Source organism: Montipora capricornis, chromosome 9 (genome assembly GCF_036669925.1).
Source record: "Montipora capricornis isolate CH-2021 chromosome 9, ASM3666992v2, whole genome shotgun sequence".
Taxonomy (NCBI): Eukaryota; Metazoa; Cnidaria; class Anthozoa; order Scleractinia; family Acroporidae; genus Montipora; species Montipora capricornis.
The window spans coordinates 27,244,607-27,264,863 of NC_090891.1; the positions used below are offsets into that span (position 1 = coordinate 27,244,607).

The window sequence follows — 20,257 nt, forward strand, 5'->3', positions numbered from 1 at the left end:
GTTCAAAAGGTGGATAACGCTATCCACTGGATAAACCACTAACCATTGGGTAGTGCAATATTGTTCGCTATAACGTATCCAGCGGATAGTGATATCTATCGTTTGAACTACTGAACTCTCTTTAATTTGGAAAAGAGAAATAGCCTGGGTTGAGAATAGGCGCGCGAACGTTTATGGGATGATTTCGGGGGACGAGAAGATAAACAAACATGGCGAATTCTGGACCAGAATGTAAGTTTAAAGTTAAAATCAAAGTAAACAAAGAAATCGAAAAAATGAAGTCTGAAAATGTGAGGCTAAAGGAAAAAGATGTGCAAACCTCGAGGAAAACGTGAAGAACGCACTGCTGCAAAGGTGGCTTCTTTGCCTTGGTACCAAAACTGCCGGAAAGAAAAGGGTATTACGGTATCTTGACAAATGTTCTAATTTTAGTTGGTTAGTTACTTTTCCCTTCCGGTTTAAGGCCAAAAGATTGTTAAAAGTTAAAATTCTGTTGTGACTATTAGAGACTTTAAGGCCCTCTTTACAAGCAAGTAGGAGGGTCGACGATAGCCCGGGTTTACAAGCAAAATCATCACAGGTAAGGTTACCCTAGTTGCTTTGTAAAGACGTCGATGTCAAAAAGAAGAAATATGTGTGTGCTAGGGTAACCCTCTTGCTAGGATAACCAGGGTTACCCTCCCTCCTTGTAAACAAGCCTAATTATACCACCTGATTTCAATTTGTTCATCTAATATTACCACAAAACAATAAGCTAAACAATGAACTAAAACAAAGCCTTTGCACGCCCAGTAAGTGTGTTTTAAATTTTGGTACAATTCTTTGCCGTCTTCGTCCTGACGACGACATGAATTGACGACTTAATGTGAGAATAAGTAGAGGACACGAGAACATGACGAAACAGTACAAAATTGTAATATATTAAAATTGTCATATTGCCAAAGAATTGAGAAGAAACATAAGGTTTCAATCTTCGAATTTTAAAGGTAGGAGTCGTTTCTGTGATGGCCGACTTGAAATCCATAAAAACTAGAACTTAATTTTCTGTTATTTTCTATTATGGGAGAAATAATTTTAGATGTCCACGTTAGGATAGAATATGCCATACATTTGCTGTTAGCAATATATGATGGCACCAAACAATTTCATTTGTCCACCCTCGTGACAGATGGATGCTCTAGCTGTGATAACTTCCAGTTGCTATAGTGGCCTGTACCGATCAGTGATTTAACGAGTCCAAAGAAAATTATTTGCAGATTATTTGCAATCCAATTTTCAATGTTTATTAGTACTGTTTTTGTTTCATTAGAAGCGTTTTGTATAAAATTTTCTTGATGAACTACAAACTGGAATGAATATCCTTACAAACGACCCAGAAGATGGGCGGATTGGCGGATTGTGGAAGGGGCTTTATAAAACCAAAACAGCAAGTGTTGAAGAATAATTTACTTCATACGATGATAATAATAATAATAATAGTAATAATAATAATAATAATAATAATAATAATAAGAAGAAGAAGAAGAAGAAGAAGAAGAAGAACACGCTTTCTACTCTTGTTGCCTTGTCACAATCTCGCTAGGATTGTTACATAACAACATGGTACATCGCACGTGAAAGTTACTGATCAAAAACTGGAATCTACAAAGTTGTTGCATTAAATGAAAATTATTCCAGAGTACTTTGTATTGTTTCCAAACAGTTGGTGAGCAGTGATTTTAAGGCTGCTCAACCTGTGAAATAATAACTTGGACAAGTCATATCTAAGTGTGAAAAATACTTCCGTCATCAGAACTTTTTCTATTTTTAAATCCAGACTTCCGCACTTCCTACGCGGGACTATAAAGAGTTTCGGATTTCGAGAGGTTAAATTACCCAGGACGAACAAATAATTCACTTCTGAGCTTTTATTTCATGCCTATGCTCTTGTGTCCAAGGCTCTTTTTGAGGCTAAATAGAGGATTGTTTCCTTCATTTACGTTGTAAATACTGTTACATAAGGAATAATTCGTGATAGCAAAATGGCCATGAGGAAATAAACTGACAAAAGTCGCGTCTTCGTCACCTGAAGGCCAACAGGATTCATTTAAGTTTTGAAAATCAATTCATTCCTATAAATAGTCAGGAAGCATATGTCCTGAAATAAAGTCCTGTGGGAATTTCGTGATGAAAGCAAGCCGTCTATCTAGATGTGCTAAGGGGACCCTGAGAAACATCCCAAATGTTGTTGGCAATTTGGTAGCTTGCATCGACGGCTTTTTTGGGGAGTTAAAAGTGTGACCCTCAGAATCCAGCATGGAAACCAGGCGTGACATTCAAATGCTTTGTAACCATCGTCAATGGTGGCGAATCTTCGACAAAAACTCTCATACTTTTAATTGGAGTCTATCTGACACGTAACAATAATAGAACGGATCACGTGACCACGCTAACGTAAAAACGAGACTGGATCACATAATGCCTTGTAATTATTGTGTCGACAGATTGTCCCAATATTACTTAGACTATCTATTGGAGTGTAACTAATAGTTACGTGGGCGAGATGCCAAAGCGGGGTTTTAGTCTGGGAGCATCTGTAATCCCGTGGGAATTTCGTGATGAGAGCAAGCCGCCTATCTAGATGTGTTAAGGAGGCCCTAAGGAACATGCCAAATGTTGTCGACAATTTTGTAACTTGTGCCAACGGCTTTTACGCGGAGTTAAAAGTGTGACCCTCAAAGTCTAACATGAAAACGAGGCTTGACCTTCAAATGCTTTGTAACCATCGTCAATGGTGACAAATCTTCGACAAAAATTTTCATACTTTAAGTTGGGGTCTATCTGACACGTAAGAGTAATAGAACAGATCGGTGACCACCCTAACGGCGACAGATCGTCCCAATATTACTTATACTTTCTATTGGAGTGTAACTCAGACAACTCTGTAACACAACAGTAATAAATCTGATCTCGTGTCCATGAAAAATGTAAGAGGCAATGTCACGGTACAATTTAAATACTTAGGGTATCACAGAATAAAAATTCACGAGAAAATCATCTATTGTTTAAAATGTGACTTGACCTTAGCACAAAGGAGTTCATGTGCGTATCAGTCTAGAATATGGTATCTTCAAAGGCTTAACGCCATTCATAACTTGAGTAGAGGCTATTGATCGTTGGCATTGATATCAGTGAGCAATTTGGATAGTTCTTATCACCTAAAATTCTCTCGAGTTTGCACCTAGAAGCTGCATCTCTGCGCACTTAAAGGTTAGGAAGGCAAGCTTTCATAATGCCGAGATACGGGAAAGGCTGTGATTCTACACACGCTGCAGATCTTCAACGAGGTATTTAGGGATACCGCCCCAAACCGAAAATGCATACTCTAACACTGTGAGAACACATTTTCAGTTGTGATTAGGAAGAGGAAGCATTGTCGAAAGGTACATCTCAACCCTATTATTCTTGCTCTTGGACTTGTAAAACTGCGGTGTTTCCTTGATTCCATGCGTAGGGTGGAGCAATTATAACAGGACGCTTTGCGGGTGTGATGAATAAAATTTTTGCTTGATCACTTCTCTCCTCAGTCGTCTATATCTCACATTTCAAATATACATTCATTTCATTCATGGAGTTCTTCACGGGAACGAATGAGACCAACAAATTGACCAGCTAAGAACAATGAAAGACAACTGGTGGAATAAGAAAGCAGAAGATATTGAAAAGTTTGGAAAGTGTAACAACTCACTGCACAGGGACTGTACTCCGTCCGTAAAACTGTGTGCGACCTCAAAACGAACACTGTTGCCCCGGTTAAGAATTTAGATGGCACTCAGCTATTTACAGACATGAAAGAAATATCAGACAGACGGAAAGAGCATTTTCACCAACTGCTGAATCAAGAAGGCAACGCAGTAGACAACGATGCAACTGACCACCTAACTGCTTGGGAGACAATGATGCATTTGAATGGAAGAACTAAGGAAAGCTATAAAGGCTGCTAACATTGGTAAAGCGCCTGCATGGTCTGGATGGCATACCAGCTGAAGTCATAAAACATGGCGGTGATGGTCTACTCAACTGCCTTCCGTAAAGTGTACTAGGTGAAACCGCTTGCGTAGATCCAAGGCTGGACTAACTGCACACCTAAGAACGTGCAATGCGCAACCCCCGGCGCTGATTACTCTCGGCTCAGTCAACATCGAAATCGAGTGACTGCCGGAGAGCAAGAGCATCAGCATCGTATAGGTCATGAAGTCGAATGCCGTTGGAGCCACCTGAGTTTTTCAGCTGTCAATAGGGCCGTTTATACGAGGGAAAATAAGCCACAGCTTACGTAAGACGCGAACTGGGCCATTTATACGATTGCGGCTTACATAAGACGCGAAATGCTCGTTTAAATGGTTCGCGGCTAAGTTCACGGCCAACTGGTCCAATGATGGTACGTGTAATTTATTTTGATGCGTCGTTTTGGGGCAAGATTGATGCCTCGTTTTAGCGCAAGGTTTGCGACATTAGAAGATGAATGGCTCCAATAAGCAAACAAGCCAAGAAAAATTATTTAACTAAAGTTTTACATGTAATCCAGTATTGCACACTTGCGGTGTGCTGCAGAACGTACACTGGCTCAGGTGACCCAACTGTCAGGTTGCTTAGCAATTTCGATACCACTACAAATAGTGAGAAGCTGTTTCTCTTCCGAGGCGCTCCGCATTCACTTTTTCGCTGAATCTTTTTCTTTAGTAATTCCATGATTCGTTGCTCGCTTTCGCTATTTTTCTCAGGCGAATTTACAGGAGCAAAAAGTCTGGGCTATAATAACAAAACAAATGCATGCCTAGGAGCCATTCACGGCTTGAGCAAGCCGCGGACAACACTCGAGTACATTTTTTACGAACACTTTCACGTTAAGGTAAGCAACCCGAGCAAAGACCGCTGCCGGAATTGAGGAATTCCTGCTGTACCAGCCTAAGACACTTATTTCCAACGTTAAAGACCAATACAAACCTCCATCTAATTAAGGAGCAATTTTCCACTAATAGATGTCAATGTCACGAAGCGGGACTTAAATGTATCGATCTCTGCAGTTGCAATGATGTTGAAGATGATGGAAGCTGCGATAATGATGCTGATGACTCTCTTATTATGTCACTCTTTACTTACTGTATCCGAGTTTGGGGTGTTGCTGCTGACAGTAAGTATTTGAGTCAAATTGATAGACTACAGAAAAGAGCATTGAGATTTGGGTACGTACGTAACATCTATCAAACAGATTATCAAAGATAAGGATTTGAGCCTGTGGAGTAGTATTGTGGATAATTTCTCGCACCCCCCAACGAAAAAGAGCTTTGCGTAGTAGATCCCATCCCTACCACATCCCAAGTGTCAAAACGGAAAGGTCTAAGAAATACTTTGTAAATAGATGCCTCTTCGACTTTTAAAGTACTTTGCATTTATTATTATTATTATTATTATTATTATTATTATATTATATTATTATTATTATTATTATCATCATGAGTTATCTGGTGTTGATAATGTTGATAATGTTGATAATGAAGGAAACGATCCTCTATTTAGTCAAAAAGAGCCTTGGAAACAACGGCATAGGCATGAAATTAGTGCTCAGAAATTAGTGATTTGTTGGTGCTGGGTAATTTAACCTCTCGAAATCCGAAGCTCTTTATAGTCCAGCGTAGGAAGTGCGGAAGTCTGGATTTAAAAATAGAAGAAGTTCTGATGACGGACTTGTCCAAGTTATTATTTCACAGGTTGAGCAGCCTTAAAATCACTGCTCACCAACTGTTTGGAAACAATACAAAGTACTCTGGAATAATTTTCATTTAATGCAACAACTTTGTAGATTCCAGTTTTTGATCAGTAACTTTCACGTGCGATGTACCATGTTGTTATGTAACAATCCTAGCGAGATTGTGACAAGGCAACAAGAGTAAAAAGCGTGTTCTTCTTCTTCTTCTTCTTCTTCTCTTCTTCTTCTTATTATTATTATTATATTATTATTATTATCATCCTATGAAGTAAATTATTCTTCAACACTTGCTGTTTTGGTTTATAAAGCCCCTTCCACAATCCGCCAATCCGCCCATCTTCTGGGTCGTTTGTAAGGATATTCATTCCAGTTTGTAGTTCATCAAGAAATTTTATACAAAACGCTTCTAATGAAACAAAAACAGTACTAATAAACATTGAAAATTGGATTGCAAATAATCTGCAAATAATTTTCTTTGGACTCGTTAAATCACTGATCGGTACAGGCCACTATAGCAACTGGAAGTTTGTCCATGGAAATTATCACAGCTAGAGCATCCATCTGTCACGAGGGTGGACAAATGAAATTGTTTGGTGCCATCGTATATTGCTAACAGCAAATGAATGGCATATTCTATCCTAACGTGGACATCTAAAATTATTTCTCCCATAACAGAAAATAACAGAAAATTAAGTTCAAGTTTTTATGGATTCCAAGTCGGCCATCACAGAAACGTCTCCTACCTTTAAAATTCGAAGATTGAAACCTCATGTTTCTTCTCAATTCTTTGGCAATATGACAATTTTAATATATTATAATTTTGTAATGTTTCGTCAGGTTCTCGTGTCCTCTACTCATCCTCAAATTAAGTCGTCAATTCATGTCGTCGTCAGGACGAAGACGGCAAAGAATTGTACTAAAATTTAAAACACACCTACTAGGCGTGCAAAGGCTTTGTTTTAGTTCATTGTTTAGCTTAATGTTTGTGGTAATATTAGATGAACAAATTGAAATCAGGTGGTATAATTAGGCTTGTTTACAAGGAGGGAGGGTAACCCTGGTTACCCTAGCACGCATATATTTCTTCTTTTTGACATAGACGTGTTTACAAAGCAGCTAGGGTTACCCTGGTGCTAGGCTAACCCTACCTGTGAAATTGTGCTTGTAAACCCGAGCTATCGTCGACCCTCCTACCTGCTTGTAAAGAGGGCCTTAAAGTCACTAATAGTCACGAGAGAATTTTATTTTAACAATCTTTTGGGCTTAAACCGGAAGGGAAAAGTAACTAACTAAAATTAGAACATTTGTCAAGATACCGTAATACCCCTTTTCTTTCCAGCAGTTTTGGTACCAAGGCAAAGAAGCCACCTTTGCAGCTGTGCATTCTTCACGTTCTCCTCGAGGTTTGCACTTCTTTTTCCTTTAGCCTCACATTTTCAGACTTCATTTTTTCGATTTCTTTGTTTACTTTGATTTTAACTTTAAACTTACATTCCGGTCCAGCATTCGCCATATTTGTTTATCTTCTCGTCCCCCGAAATCATCCCATAAACGCTCGCGCGCCTATTCTCAACCCAGGCTATTTCTCTTTTCCAAATTAAAGAGAGTTCAATAGTTCAAACGATAGATAGCACTACCCGCTGGATGCGTTATAGCGAACAATATTGCACTACCCAATGGTTAGTGATTTATCCAGTGGATAGCGTTATCCACCTTTTGAACAACTGAGGCCAGACGTCCTAGTACACACCTTAATCCAAAATGGCCGCAATCTTAGTATTCTTTTGTCTTCTTTCAAACTGGCCCTTTTGGCCTCACTTTCAAACGCATAATTCAAAAGAATAATTAACCTTGAATAAGGTCAAAATGGCCAATTTGCAATCAAACAAAAGAATACTAAAATGGAGGCCATCAGTTTTGGAATAAGGTGTATGTTGTTTTGGGATTTGAAGGGTTACGCAGACCAGAACAGGTAGCATCAGACTTTGTGGAACATGACATTTTTTCATCGGTGTTAACCGTAGGAATAAATAGGAGCTAGTGATCATTAGTATATACTGAAACAGTGGATAGCGTTACTGATCTGCACTCTGATTGGCTATTCATACTCCGGAAATCCCTTCCTATTCACCTCCGACCAACTCGCGCGGCATTTGCACCAGAAAATATTGTAATTGTTGCAGGAATAAATGATTTAAAGTCATCTTTTTGTTCTAAATTATCTCACTGTTTTAGTATATACTAATACAACTATTCACCGAAAAGTCGGTGGCTAGAGTTGTATTCACCTCCACCACTAGCCACAACCACTTTGGTGAATAGTTGTTATCTAGCGACGCAAATTAGCGGAAGCACAAGCAACATTAATTCACAAGTTTGTTACTTTTTCTTATGCTTGAGTCGCTAGTGAGCAACGCAGCCTCAAAAGACAACTTTGCAGCAACTGCCTGTCCTTTTCCGACCCTTTTCTTGAGGATGAACGCTGAGCGATTTAATTCCCAAAACAGCGGCCTTTGAGTCCACTGTTTGTGTTACATTTAACCAAACCCATTGAAAAGTTAGTTATTTCGAGGAAGGATGTGTCGTAACCCAAGAGACATGAAGAGACTGGCTGTTAATCAACTTCTTCTGACATTATAACTGTTCAGACCTGAATATTTAATGACCAGACAACTATGAAGAGGCGTATTAGGATGTTGGATTTTTTTTATTCCCATCACCAGGCGAAGCAAAGCCATTTACAAATAAGTCATGTCAGTCTCACTGCAAAGTATTAAAAACTATTGCCCTTTTAATTTGACACAAATAAATATTTCCCAATTAAAATCCTCGAAAGAAGATTTCATTTCATCAAACCGCTTATCATTTAAAGGGATATCACCTTTTGAGATGTTACAAATCGTTGTCTTACTAAGATCATGATACAACTTGTTGTCAACACGTAAATATATATATACATTTTCATCTTTGGGGCCTCTTCTCACCTTAATTGCAAAAATAACAAGTTATAATAGCTGACTGACTGATTTCCCCTTAAGCGTTAGGTCAGGCACATAACTACAGGAAGCTCAAATCAGTTTTAACACTTTCAAAATCTGCATTATTTCGAAGGATTGAAACTACACACCTGGTTCACGCAGCCCGCAATGTCTTATTGCTAGACCAGATGCACGGATTGATGTGACGTAACAGGTTACCATTGTTTCATCTTTAAACACTTCTATCCAAGAAACGAACGCGGTGACCCCCAACTTTTAATGACTAAAAAGTGATTATCAAGCTTAAACAAAACTCTGTGCAAAGTTTAAAAAATCTCTCGAGCGTTTACCTTAAAAATTTTAAGGTGGTTCTGAATGGGCCCTTATCTTAGCCGCATAATACTTTCCAGCAATAAAAATTGGGGGTCATCCAGTTTGTTTTTGAGACAAAAGAATAAATTTAAGGATAAAACATAGAATGTTTCTAAAATTTCCTGTTGCTACGGAGACCAATTATGTCATAATAATGTGTGTGTATCTTGTTTGGCTATGATACCTTAACATTGACGTTTAATAGGTTAATTAATCGAGCCCATCCCTCGGATGAAACAATTCCTTGAAATTGTTGAAACTGGTTTGAGCTACTTTAAATGTATTTTCCTAGCTTATTATTTCGTAATTGTTTAATTTATTATTTGTCAATTTGGCGCTAGATTGCATCGTCACCTGTGATCATAAATAAAATAATTAATTAAAATAATTAATTACATTCTGATCAAATATATCTTAATTTGCAAAATCAGGTATAAACAAATTATGTTTCCATCCATAGTGGCCAAGGTAAGATCATGCGGTGGGGTAAGGTCATTACATAGATTGTTGAAGGTGATCTTGATCGACGCCTTTCAACAACTTGAGCGAAAGCCGGCTTCGTATTCAAGTTGTTATAACAATGGTCAAGTTCAACAACAACAACAGCGTTTCCTCTCGAGCTTGGTGAACGAATTTCGATCGTAACTGTCTGTACAATGAACCTGAGATTGTACATTTTGAAACTAAACAATATTATAGTGGATAAAACGACATCGACCTGCGAAAGTGTTGCTGATGTTGATGGATCATCGTCCACCAGCTCGTCTCGAGAGCAGTTTGAATCCCAGTCACCCTGGAACTGTGATCACATTTGAATACAGCCAGCTCCAAGAAAAAGAAAAGGAAAAAAAACAACAAAACAAAGTGACTTTGAGTCTAAAGCCGGTCAACGCCTTCGAGCGGTAAACGCCGCGACGGCAAATTCTATTAAAGGCGTTTTAAAGCTATTGAGTTGTCAAGGGCCACCCGCCCCTTGCTGAAGCTTCCTATCCGCTCAGTCCTCAATGTACACAGATTGATATGACTTTCTTAAAAGATCATACCTGTCACCCATTCTTTTTGCTGAGAACTGTTATCTCTCTATGAGCAGATGACTTTCAAGCGCAGTGCTTTACAAGAGCTGAAAGTTTCTTCGCAATGTCATTGCGTCCAATCTCTTTAATTTTTTTGAGGAAGTCAGCTACTGTAAGCTCTGGGTATTTCGTCTGGAGCAAGTTCATTAACAGCTTAGAGGGGATTCCGTTTCTTGTCAGCTCCTCGTGCAACGCGTTGCGCTCTTCCAGAGAAATCTTCTTGAACTTAGCAGCTAGGCGTTCATAGTCCTTGCGAAACCAGCTCCGTCTTCCAATATCAAGCCTCGAGCACATCCAGTCGAAAAGCTCCATGTGGTCCTTTTCAAAGTTCTCCAGGCTTAACTGAACTGAATAAAGTAACAAGTAAGATTCAATCAAAACGGCTTGCAAAACAAAATATGCTATTTATTTTCCCTTTTCAAGGCCTGCCTTGGTCAGGGCGCACTACTTTCCCTCTCAAATGGAAAGTGAGATATGAAAGGGACTAAGATCGTGGTCGATGGACCGTTTTGGGGAAGGCATTTAAGTCTAACCATTTTCGGATGTAATTACAAAGGCAGCACTTTCTCCTCAATTATTTAAAGATCCCGCCCAAGTGTTGGTCCGGCCGGACTCGAACTCACGTGATTCCCGCACGCTAGTCTCACATGCTCAGCCCACTCAGCAAACCGGTCAGCGGTCAAAACGTCAATCATTTGGAAATGTTAAGCCTGACTGAATACGTAGCCAGAGAAATTCTACGCTTTTTATTACGGCCTGCATTTTTCTGTCCTTGTGCTTTATGTAACTGTTAGTCGCCTGAAGGAAATGCGAAGCGTAGTACAAGAAGCGGTACACATCGCCGGACGGGAAGGCATTCTCGGTTTTCACATGACGTCACGACCGCCATGTTGGTGCCCCTAAACAAAGAAAAGGAGGCCATGTTGGTGCCTCGACCAAATCCTCCTGGAATTGGACTCTATTATTATGCAAACGCTTCCTTTTGTTTTCGTTGAAAAACATGGCTGTTGATCACGTGAGTGAAAACCAACAATTATCACATTACATGATTAGTACATGAAGCCTACATTAGCATGCGGTCCCGCCATCTTGAATGAAAATTTATGTGAATGTACTGAAGAACCTTTTAAAATAAAGCTGGTTATGTTGCAGGTATGGCTAAGAATTAAAAAAAACCGTTCTGTTTGTTGGCTAGTGACTCACCGGCGATCATTTCTTGCGAGGAAGATGCGATGGTTTCAAGGGGAACAGGGACTGCCCTGTCATTTCCAGCTCTACCACTGGCTTGGCAATACTGTTGAAGTTGCCCTGGACGAATCATGCAAAAAAATATCAACACTAACACCACCGCAATGGTTGTAAATGGCAGCAGTGAAGCAAGAATAAGCACTTTATTGCCATCGTCTTCAGTTTCTCCCTCCTCCGCCTCTCTGTTGTTTTGTCTGTTGTCTCTCTGTTCTTGCCGACGAGGGTCCCACGAAAACGACCCCCCTGATGGCGTGGGCTGGTTTGCAGGTGGTTTGTGTGCGTCAATTCCCATTTCCTTCTCAGTTGTACGAGTCACGGTATGGAAAACGGTAGAGGTTTCATTTTGCTTATTCACAAGCAAGGATACCTTCCTGCCGCTTGTCGCTGCTTCAGATGCCTTTGTGTTCTTTTTATCACAAGAAAGAGATCGCACTTTGCATTTCTTAGGACCATTTGCGCATTCAGACGCTAGTTCGTCGTTTTCGTCCCCGCAACATTCCACACAACTGAGACATCGGAAAATGAATGCTTCGCGATAATAGCCATCTGTGCACTTGTTATCACATTCAGTATTCCAGGACAAAGTACAATTCTTTTTTACCGCTCTTCCTTCAGAACATACAGTACATGATTTACATTGATCATTCCCGTAAGTGTCCGAGTATGTTTCCCCAAGTTTACAGGAAACACAGTCGATAGCGGTTCCGTACGGAACTGTGTTGCCACACGGGACGGAGGGTTGAGATCCCGCGGGACAATCAGGACAATCGAGGCACTTGTATCTAGTGTTTCCCGCAGAGACCCAGCGGATTTGTTCCGGCGTCTTACACACTACGACTGCATTTCCTCCATGCACCTGTAAAGTAATAGTAGAAACAAAGAAGGAAAAAAGAGGTAAATATTTTGAAGAAAAATCATGCCGTAATTCTCCAAGGATCTCGTAACAAGCACATTTTAACTCGTAATTAAACATAACATATCTGATTTCCAGCCTAAAATTTAACGAAATTATATTCCTCAGGTATTTACTGATTGCTTCGTGTTAGCCATGATAAAACACATTTCCCTTGAACAAAACCGAAAAATAGCTGTACGCAGTACTGCATTCCAACTTTCGAAAATCTCCTAAAACGCGTAGGGGCTTGCGCCACAAAACGCGCGAAATTGATCTTGGCACGGATTGTACATTGCCTTCGAACTTGCATGTGACCAACTTTAGGGCTATCATATTTCGAAAAGTACTAGGGCAGTCGTCTGTATGAGAAATCAATCGAAAGCCGACTTTAACCAGCTGAAAATCTGATGTAAGTAATGCCAAGGTTTTTGTGACTTAACGTGAGTAAGCATTCACGGCATTCTCAAAAAATGAAATCATCTTAGGTCACAGGGTCATAATTGTTGTGTAACAGACACAACATCAAGCATGTGAGCCTTCAACCTCAAGTCTTTGTTTTTTTTTAATGTTTTTGTTGAATCTTACCCTAAAATTGCATAATTTTACGAGGTGGGCGCATCACCTTAGCTGAGGAAAAATAGACCTTTTTTGTTTTTTCTTTGTGGTGAAAACCTTCCTTTCCTCGGCCTACCCAATCATGTCAAGTACTGAACTGCTAACGAAGCACCTTCCAGAATCAACAGGAACAATAGAAACGATTTTCTAGCAGTTTGTTTCTCGTTAGATGTATACCTTTTTTTAAAATCGCGAGACAAAGTCATTAAGTAAACGAGCTTTAATCGTTGGTAAGATTTCCGAAATGTGAGATAAACAAATCAATTTGTTAATTTACACATGAAAGCGGATGAAAGTGTAAAATTAGTCAGTGTGAGTTGTTACAGCCAGTGTAGATATGAAAAAAAAAACAGTTATGAGAGAAATTCTCTAATTAACACTTCCGCACACTATTCTTACGACCATGTGGGTATGAGAAATATTTACATGCATACATTGTTCTTGAAACGCATCGCAACACTTACGTATCCTACACAGAAACAAAGCAACGTCAAACAACTAAGTTGAACAGACGATCTCCTGTCGAGTTTTTGAAATTGAAGACCCCAATGGTTCTCTAAGCGACACCATAGCCACGTTGCCACAAATCTACACCGTCAGCACATTTTTGCAAGTGGGAAAATTGCGTAGTTTTTCGCAAAAACAAGGAAATCGAACCATGAAAAAAGTTTTGGTCTTGATCTTTGACAAAACAAGAGAGCATTTGAGGCTCTTTACTCACCAGCAAGCCAAGACTGACAATGAACGTACAAAGAGCGAGGAAATTACTGTTTTCCATCACGGAACTCATTGTTCCGTGGAAATGCCTTTCCATGATTATTTAAGGAAGCGATTTGTCCACAGAGTGATCGAATTAACAAGCAAGCACACTGTGGAGAGGCCAACTACAGAAATGAACTTGTTTTAAAGCGGAAAATTTGTCGAGACTGTTGATAAACAAGGCCCGTCCCAAATAAAGAGCGGTGTCATCACATTAAGACTTATATGAGAAATGTTACGTGGGAGGGGGTATACATTTTCATTTGTGGTCGCCTTGGGATGTAATTCGATTCTTTTCACCGTGATCATCAAAAATCGTCAAGGTATGGATAAAAAAGCTAGCGAAAGTCGTGAAAAAGAAAGTAACACAGTAAATTAGGAAACAAACGGAACCTAACAAACACACAAGCTGCATAAGCTCCTGGGCGAACTGCCTCTTGCAAGTAGATGACTGATCGGGGATTCCCCTAAAGTTACGTGAGCGCGATGCCAAAGCAGGGTTGACAGGGATGAACCAATTTTAAAACTTGAATTAATCCTGTTGACCCTTCAGTTGACAACGACGCGAGGTGTGTCAGGGTATTTCCTCATGGCCATCCTGCTTTGACTAATTATTCTTTATGTAACAGTATTTTACAACGTGAATGAAGATACACGTTGTTTAGGAACGAAAAGAGCCTTCGACAAAAGGGCACAGGCATGTATTATAAATGTGTGCTTAGAAGTGAGTTATTTATTCGTGCTGGGCAATTTAACCTCTCGAAATCCAAAGCACTTTATAGTCCCGCGTAGGAAGTACGGAAGTCTGAATAATAAAAAAAAAGAAGAAGAAGTTCTGATGACGGAAGTGTTTTCCACACTTAGATATGACTTGTCTGAGTTTTCATTTCATAGGTTGCGCAGCCTTACAATCACTGCTGACCAACTGTTTGGAAGCAATAAACAGTACTGGAATATATATATATATATATATATTTTTATGCAACAACTTCGTAGATTCCAGTAACTTTCACGTGCGATGTACGATGTTGTTATGTAACAAGCCTACGTAGATTAATATTATGACCACGGAAAAAGACTAAAATAAAGCGTGTTATGACATAATGCCTTTTTTTTTTTGTTTGAAGCAATTTATTCTTTAACACTTGCTGTTTTGGTTTTAAAGCCCCTTCCACGATCAGCCCGTCCGCCAGTGTTCTTGGTCGTTTTTTAAAGATACTAATTCCAGTTCGTAGATCATCAAGAAAATTTTATTCAAAACTCTTCTAATGAAACAAAAACAGCACCAATAAACACTGAAAAATGGTTTGCGAATAATCTGCAAATCATTCATTTGGACTCGATAGATCAGCCATCGTCAAGAAACACTAGCAAACAGGAAGTCATCCAGCTGTCACGAGGGTGGACAAATTGAATTTTTTAAGTGCCATCGTATTTAGTCATAGCAAGTGAATCGCGTATTCTGTCCTAATACGGACATCTCAAATGATCACTTCCACAAGAGTAAATTAAGTTCTAATTTTTAAGAATTTCAAGTTGGCTATGTTAGAAACTTCCTCGTTCGGAGATTAAAATTAGTAGATTGAAATAAATTCTGCAGCAATGTAGCACTTTTAATCGATTAGAGGAGTTTCTCAGTGGAGAAATTTGTCTATAAAATTCGTTACTCGCCAACATTGTTTCCAATGTAACCTTATCACGCCTAGCACATCCAAAGCATATAATCGGGTTAAGAGTTGCATTACTACTCTGATTTGTCGTCATGTGCTTTGTTTTTTGACAGACGTTGTAAAATCTTCAAGATTAATATAACTATGATGGACAATGAATGAAATGTCACATGTCTTAATTGCTTCATTTAGACACAATTGCAGTCCTATAGCAGAGGGACCGTAATTGTCATCCTAACCTAATTTAATAGCGTAGCACCCACAAGTCTCCTAAAGGGGAATCACTTTGTTTACATTTTTGGCCTCGTTAGCAAAAGGCTATCGTTTTCTAAGCACAGAGTCAGAACAAAGTGTAGAAAATGCATTGTATAATGAACTAACTCTGAAACTTTGAACGCGATATACCAAATAATCTCTGCGCAATGATGCTCCGAAAATTCCAAATTTTACAAAATTTTACGATCATTAGCGCTTTTGTCACCCAAAAAAAATCGTTAGTTTTAATGTTTAATAGCTCGTCATGAAAGCAAAAAGGCTTAAAAGTGGAGATTTATCTAGTTTTAACAAGTTCTCTTACCTTTTGAAGTCTATTTTAAATAGCATGATATGATGACCTCTGTGAGCAAACTCGTATATTAATGAGCTACACCAAGCTACACCAAACTACTCTAAAAATCCGATGGTAAATATAGATATATGATGATATGATGAATGTTACAAAATGCGGTTCACTATAGACCTTTTTCATAACGTCGGTCAAATAGAATATTCTTCTGTTTTAGTGCTAATAAGCCTTACTAGCCTCTCTAGGAAGAAAAAAAATTGTTTGAAAACGAGGGCAGAAGGTCTAATTAACAAAAATACAAAAGAATGTAAAGATGGTCTCCATTATATGTGAAAGTAGTCTATGACGTCAGCAAAGATTAACGGGGTTAGCATTTACCAATCTCTTACACGTAACGAGAACTTGTGCTGTAGCAAGGAAGCTTATTCGGACTTCTTTACAATTGCTTATTTGCGATGGTCATTCTGGTTTCAATCTTAAGGGTCAAAAGACCTTAAGTTTACAGGAGTCTGTTTATGTGCACATGGTCCACTGAGGCATTTCACCGCTTGTGTCCTGCAATGACTGCCAACCGGGACGCACCGCTTTTTTAAGAGGTCAAAATCCGCTAAAATTGCATCTCAAAATATTGCATGCAAGCTTACAATTTGAGTCCCTCCCCTGGGTTTTCGGAAACAAGGAAACATGGCTAATTTGAACTGAGGAATAGAGGAACAATGACAATATATGTTAGGGAACAAGGGAACGTCAATTTTAGGGCCGGATCAAAATGCTGTGAACACGTTTGAAAGTAATTTCGCGAACAAGGGGCTACATGCAAATATTTAAAGGGAAAAAGGACCCCCCCCCCCCTCCGCCCGCCCCTTCCTTAGAGGGATTCTACATTGCGGCAAAACCAAACACAGATGTATGGGCACCTGTGATTTTCTTACCCGAAAAAATTATGTAATACTCTGATCTGCTACGTGAGCGTTAAAAGCATTTCTGACAAACACGTGAAAAAGCTCACTTGTGTCTGATTAAACAAAAATTGACAACTCCTCAAAATAGTACTTACCTTCGGAATGTAGGTTGTCAGCCAGATGGAGCAAAATGAAAACATAAATGTACCAAGAAAAACAAGGCATGCCGTACCGCGTGTTTTTCTTATGGCTTTGGGAGGGAGAGTCATGCTCTGCCGCTTTTCACCGTGACGTTCTCTGAAGTAATATTCCCGAACCCAATTGGTCTTTTTCCGGTAGTTCTCACAATTTATTTTGAAAACCGACCCTTCAGCCGAAACGGTTTTGAAGAAAATCTATAGCATTCTTTGGTAAAGAAAAAGACTAAACAGACTTATTCACATGTTAAGATGCATTCAGAAGAAACTTGTTTTCTCCAAAAGCTTTTTTCTCCATACTGAAGATTTCGCAGTTTTCAAATGATTAATAGGGTTATACTAATTAACAGTAGGTTGTGATATACAATTACGGAAATTTACGATGCGATAAAACGATAGTTTTATTTAGAGAGGGAGACGCAATTGATCTTTTACACAGTTTTACAACGGTAGGTTGTGATACACAATTACGGTATTTACGATGCGATAAAACGATAGTTTCATTTAGAGAGGGAGACGCAATTAATCTTTTATACAGTTTTGTAACTTATGGCCCTTACTGAGCTACAATTGTAGCTATACCGCAGAGGACAGACCACAGCTCCGGGGGAATCCATTCCCTACTCTTTGCTCCTAGTGTGTGGGATCTTTTACGTCCCACGGGGTTATGAACATTGAAGGGCTGTGAGACGGGGGCCTATGGCTTATCGTGCTTGTCCGAGAAGACAAGATATTTGCAGATGTCATTACAAAGGCAGCACTTTCTCCTCAGTTATTTAGAGACAGTGAGTGTAAGATGCTCAAGTAACAGAGCCAACCAGTTGGCGGTTGATACAATTCTCTTCTTTGGTTGATTTCTGAGACATGGTTAATTACCGTAATCCTTGTTTGAGAAAAAAAAACTCACAAGTGCCGGTCGTGTATTGCGTTCCTCACGAGTTCGTCTACGTCTGCTTCTCTTGTGCAAATTAATTGCCCTTGTGCCGAACACGAGGAAGACTATACACAGTCCTATTTTGAGCGCCATTTCATCGAGATTGTTATAGTAATGGAGTGTTTTTTGTTTCTGAATGAACCGTAGTCTATAAAGGGAAAAAAACTCTTTCTTTTTCTTCGCTCCCGGCCAAGAATCACTCACTTTCTCCCTCTAAAGGGAGCTATCTTCCTGGAGTTTGTTTGGGATCGATTGTAACAACATTACAATAATCCTGTCCGCTCTTTGCGGGCTGACTAGTGGACGAGAAATCTGAGACATTGCGATGTAACGTATTTCATAACAAATTTGACATTAGGACTATGCACGCTGAATAGCACTGACAATGAAGAGTCGTTTTTTCTAAAAAAAAAAAAAAAAAAACTTAAGTTTATTTGGTGTTGACTCTCCGATTAATGCATTAATCCGGAGAGGTTTCACTTGCCGTTGTTTCATTAGGGAATGTTCAATTAACTGTAGGTTTGTTCAATATCACTCGTTCAGACGCCAAAATACCCTTTTTGAGAGACGTCATAATTATTTGGCAATAGGAATAAAATAGCTGGCTGAAAAAGTGCAGTGGCAACCTTTCTCTGCTTTTAACATGGCGGCTCGTCCTCTCCAGACGAGCTGCCTGTTGAAAACCGTAGACTACGGTGTTACATTTCTTTAACCTTTATTTATACTACTCACAAAAACAAATGATCAAAATAAAAACGTTCTTAACTGAGGTCATCGTGTATCGATGATGAGTGACTGCGAGGAGTTGAGTCGATCAGATACTTAGGAAACTCGGAAAAGCGTAAGTCCTACTGGACAAAAAGCTAACATTTGTTAACTCTTCTATGCAAGCATAAACTAGGGGCACCCAACGAGAATTTAGTTCAAAACCACTTAAACATAGCATTGTCAAACGTATTTTAGTATTTAAACGGTAGATATAGGCATATTTTTATCCCCTAAAAAATTTTCATCTCTTCGAATTTCCTAGTGATCCGAAAATTATACGGATCAAAACTTACCTTTACGAAAATTTTAGCCAGAAAAAAGGCTCCCGAAAATTATAGGTGACCTTTTTAGAGTAAAAATCCGTTAAAAATGGGTAATTATACCATTTTTCAGATGTTCGAAAATCCTAGGAGAGGCAGGCCAGCAAGAAAATTTACAACAAATGTTCCGAAAATTCTCAGTAGATCTCAAATCGTCTTCCGAACAGATATTTTCCGAAAATTGACGCTGGGTGCCCCTGATAAACCTGCAGCGGACAGGAAACTGCAAAGCGCAGTTTCTACATACAGTGTCTTTTTTGGTAGTCTTCAGTCTTGTCTTTTGTTCTCTACTACTTCTATCATTTCCACTACTTTACCTCTCCAAGCTGGGCGATCTTGAGCCAATTCTTCCCAGGTTTTAAGCTCGCAATTGACTCTCTTCAAGTGTCTTTTTATGTGGTCCTTATACCTTAAAAAATGCCAGTCGTCCGATATCTCTTGTTTCTTCTCTCAATTCTCCATAAGGTTAGATTTACGGTTTAGGGTTAGGTCTAAAATAGCTTCTATGCTAGGCATATTAGCTCGTCGAAGAACTTCAACATTGGGGACTTAATCTGACCAAGGAGTATTCAGAATCTTTCTTAGATGTTGATAGCTCTTACAGTGCCTTTGATGCAGTGTAGCTATTTGCAATGCATACAGCAAAGATGAAAGAACCACTTCTTTAAAGACTTTCAATTTTGACGTGATTGGTGATCCTTGAATATCTAAGGTCTCAAGCTACAAATAATCCAAAAATATGCCCCCTCCCCTCTTTCTCAAGTAAAAACGACTTTTCAACCGAAAATGACAAACAGCAACCTTCGAATCAGGTCAATCGAAAATTGCGCAGATTTCGGCGTCATAGTAGGGTTCCAATGCAACCAACCTGTAAGAATACTCTGCAATTCGCTACCACAATCATTATGCTGTGTTCATTTTTCGACATATTCTCACTGATACAAAAAAATTAACCTTAAAAATTGTGTGGACAAGCTTAAGCACAACTTCAATCTTGAAATATAACGCGTTTTCCATTCGACCAAAAAAAAAACAGGTGAGGAAAGGAATGGAACGGAAATATTCCGTAAAGAAATTTCGAAAATTTGAACGAAAATCGCAAAGTGGTCCTAAACTTCCGGAATTGGAGAACAACTAGAAAATCGCGTCCCATTCGCTATTTTGACATTCCTCATAATACATTTTGTTTGCCCCCGAAATATTGCATAAATC

General features: G+C 39.1%; 1 protein-coding gene across 1 annotated transcript; it reads right to left on the reverse strand.

The window, feature by feature from the left end:
* Nucleotides 1-8,437: 8,437 nt before the first annotated feature.
* LOC138015134 (uncharacterized) lies at nucleotides 8,438-13,892 on the reverse strand. Its single transcript, XM_068862061.1, has 3 exons — nucleotides 13,652-13,892; nucleotides 11,376-12,276; nucleotides 8,438-10,519 (listed from the first exon to the last, which is right to left on the reverse strand). Exons 1-3 carry the CDS (start codon nucleotides 13,742-13,744, stop codon nucleotides 10,197-10,199), a joined length of 1,317 nt encoding a protein of 438 aa, XP_068718162.1. The 5' UTR covers nucleotides 13,745-13,892; the 3' UTR covers nucleotides 8,438-10,196.
* Nucleotides 13,893-20,257: the final 6,365 nt, after the last annotated feature.